Below are 3,571 nucleotides of genomic sequence, written 5' to 3'. Positions count from 1 at the left end.
CTAAATTAGGGACGGCTAGAGCAGATAGCCCTCGTGTAGCTTTGCGCGAAATTCAAAACAAACACTTACCTGCTTTAGCATGAAGTAAAGAAGGCTGTTTATCAAAATCGTAAAGTTTTCTCTCTCTGTACCAATATTTCACAACCTGTTCTCCTGAAAGACAAAGTTAACACGACTTGCAAGATGAAGACTTCTCATATGTACACTTTACACTTTAGTTGTGAATAACGATTGGTGTAATTACGATCCATTTATTCAAACATTTCTAACTGTCGATCTATAAAAACATTTGGATTTTTTTTTCTTTGAAAATTAGGCTTAGAAACAATGAATTGTATCCATGCGGTCAAGATGCACATCTGAGCAGTGGCATAGCTAGAAAATTATCCAAGGGAGAAAAACATTTAAAAATCTTGAAATACCGATCTTCTTCAAAGGACAATCATACACGTACTAGGAACAGGTTTCTAGCTGATCTAGGGGGTCATCTTTTATTAAGATATTTAAATTTCCTAATTTGTTTTACCACAGTTCTCCAAGGAAAGCGATCGCCGCCCCCCCCCCTCTAGCTACGCCACTGCTTCCAACGTTTAAAATATAAGTGATTATTTAGGGGGGGGGATATGTTATCAAGCAGTTTTTTGATAGACCAAGAATTAATTTCAAATCTTTGAATTTCAAGCATTTATTTTCGTTCATGATTTAATATATATTTACTGTAAGAGTGTAAAACGTGTATCCAATACGTGTGTACCTGTAACGTCAAACTCAGGGACGAAGGAACACCTGCAGAATAAATTTTCACCGATGTCTCTGTAGTTTCGGTAGTAGAAGGTGTTGGCATGCGCGAGATGATTAGCCCAGAATTGTGCTAGGTTACACATCTGTGAAATAATGGCACATGTAAGGATACAGAATCATGTAGAAAATAAAACTATGACATACGTAGGGTTATCAGTATTATGTAGAAAATAAAAATGCGACACACGTAAGGATATCAGAATCACACACACACACACAAAATACCTTGCATTTTTTCGTGATAAAAAAAATCCTCAATTTAATATTAATAATAACCAATAGGTGACGCGCATGTTTTCTATTCATTCGGTAAGGGTTAATATTGTATAATATTCAATATAGATTTAAGAAGAAAGTGCGAATGTACTAGATAAAAGTGTCAAAACTCTTTTACTTCAAAAGAAAAATTGAGAATAAGAAATAAGCTAATTGATATAAAGTTATCCAAGGGTTTCAAAATTTTCTCGGCTCAAAACCCCCCTATGACCGAGAGCCCCCCCCCCCCCTTATTGGATTTGAGTCCATAAAAGTGGAGTACCTTACTTTTAAATGTCAGGATAATTTCGGAGAGCCCTTCCTGTTGGATATTCACCACCATCCCACCCCACAGATTGAGAAACCCCGACATAACCGAGATTCATTGTGTAATGAAACTTAAGTGTCAAGAAAGAAAAGGGTAAAAATAATAAGAGGCAAGCACGATATGTATTTATAAGGTGGCTAAAAAAAGAAATCACTCGAACTGGTCTGAACTTTTCGTGAACCGTCCTCGTAAGGTCATAGGTTGTGGCTGAACTCGGTTATCAATGATAAACCTCGATATCTAAATTTACCCTCTAGAATTCTGTGATTTAGTTTTAAATTTAAGCCTAATGTTCAGCTAAAACGTACAGCAAATTTAATAACCAGATCCAAGATAACTGGTTTATTGTATATTACGCTCGAAACATATTCGGGAGGAAGTGATAAGCTGTTTCACTCTGTGTTAAGTAAATTATTAACCGTCTTAACTTTTATCTAAAAATTTAAATGAGAATAACTACAAAATTCATGATTTTATTAGTATGTGTGTATATATATATATATATATAATACTCAATCTGAGGGTCGCGGGTTCGAATCCCCGTCTCACCAAACATGCTCGCTCATTCAGCCGTGGGGGCGTTATAATGTTGCGGTCAATTCCACTATTCGCTGGTAAAAGAGTAGCCCAAGGGTTGGCGGTAGGTGGTGATGACTAGCTTCCTTCCCTCTAGTCTTACACTGCTAAATTAGGGACGGCTTGAGAAGATACCCCTCGTGTAGCTTTGCGCGAAATTCAAAACAAACCAATATATAATACTGCTAATAATTTGTGCTTAATTGGTTTGGATGTGCAATACAACTTCAACACCCCCCCCCCTACCTGATATGAAAATTCTAGGGGAGGGACTTCATGACGTTTTCGAAAAGTGTTATGCCACTGTAGACAGTCCACGACAAATTCACTCTGAGAATAATATGTCCGATTTTCTTCATTGTTGAAGCGTATGAATAGAGGTCGCTGTAACACAATCTTCAGATATGAAAAGAAAATAAGATCAATGAAACTTAAATTATATCAAACGAAGACCTAGTCAGTAATAAAATCTCTAATATATATATATATATCTTAACAAACCATTTATTATTGTGATTGTAATGATTACACTAAACTGCCCCCCCCCCAGTGGTATGTCTGCGGACTTATAACGCTAGAAACCGGGTTTCGATACCCTTGGTGGGCAGAGCACAGATAGCCCTTTTTGTAGCTTTGTGCTTGATAATTAACAACAACAACTACACTACAAATTTAAAACATTCCATTCACGCCATACTTCATCGTATCAACGAATAAAATGGTTCAGATATGATGAAAATAAATACTTCAGGAATGTTTTGTACTTTATAAACCCCCAATAGTCGTAGAATTGAATGTGTTTTTTTTGTTTTTTTGAATTCGATGTGTTAGAAAAATGCCTGTTGTCTTTTGGTGAACATATTGGGCTTTGGACTCCAGAGAGAACATCCTGCTCCTCGCATAACGTCATGAGACTGATGACTGACCTTAAATGGTAAGCAGGCAACATTGTCCTGTAGATAGTCACTGATTGGTTAGCAGATAGCACTAATCTGTAATTGTTTCCTTTGTAAATTTCTCGTAAACCTACTCGAGGGCAATCTGATCCTAATTTTGAAATAACAGACTAAAGGGAAGGGAGCTAGTAGACACCACCCACTGCCAGCTCTTAGGCTACTCTTTTACCAACAAATAGTGGGATTGTCCTTCAAGTTATAACGCCACCACGGCTGAAAGGGTATGTTCTGTAACGGGAATCGAACCCGTAAATCGAAGATTGCGGGTCGATTACCCGAACCACCATGCCATGGTAATCTGTTGGCCGTCCGATTATTGCGATTTAATCATCAGGCAGGACGAACCTGTGAACTGCTGCTAAATGGTCAACAGGCATCATTAATCTGTAGACTGTCGCTGATTCGTCAGTGAACGGCATTAATCTGTAGAATGTCGCTGATTCGTCAGTGAACGACATTAATATGTAGGCTGTCGCTGATTCGTCAGTGAACGGCATTAATCTGTAGGCTGTCGCTGATTCGTCAGTGAACGGCATTAATCTGTAGGCTGTCGTTGATTCGTCAATAAACGGCATTAATCTGTAGGCTGTCGTTGATTCGTCAATAAACGGCATTAATCTGTAGGCTGTCGTTGATTCGTCAGTAAACGGCATTA

The 3,571-nt window shown here is 37.9% G+C and overlaps 1 protein-coding gene across 2 annotated transcripts in view; it reads right to left on the bottom strand.

Annotated features, from left to right (window-relative positions):
* The window catches only part of LOC106474557 (Golgi-associated plant pathogenesis-related protein 1-like), a 9,560-nt gene that overhangs the window by 1,944 nt on the left and 4,045 nt on the right, over positions 1–3,571 (bottom strand). Inside the window, exons 2-4 of one of the 2 annotated variants that reach the window (XM_013935246.2) lie at positions 2,207–2,356; positions 755–884; positions 70–153 (exon numbers count right to left, since the gene is read on the bottom strand). In XM_013935246.2, the coding sequence (XP_013790700.1) occupies positions 70–153; positions 755–884; positions 2,207–2,356 (364 nt within the window). The remainder of the gene's footprint in view (positions 1–69; positions 154–754; positions 885–2,206; positions 2,357–3,571) is intronic. The other variant, XM_022402877.1, reaches the window with a different exon arrangement.

Source organism: Limulus polyphemus, unplaced genomic scaffold (assembly GCF_000517525.1).
Source record: "Limulus polyphemus unplaced genomic scaffold, Limulus_polyphemus-2.1.2 Scaffold7356, whole genome shotgun sequence".
NCBI lineage: Eukaryota > Metazoa > Arthropoda > Merostomata > Xiphosura > Limulidae > Limulus > Limulus polyphemus.
This window is presented reverse-complemented; position numbering and strand designations above follow the sequence as displayed.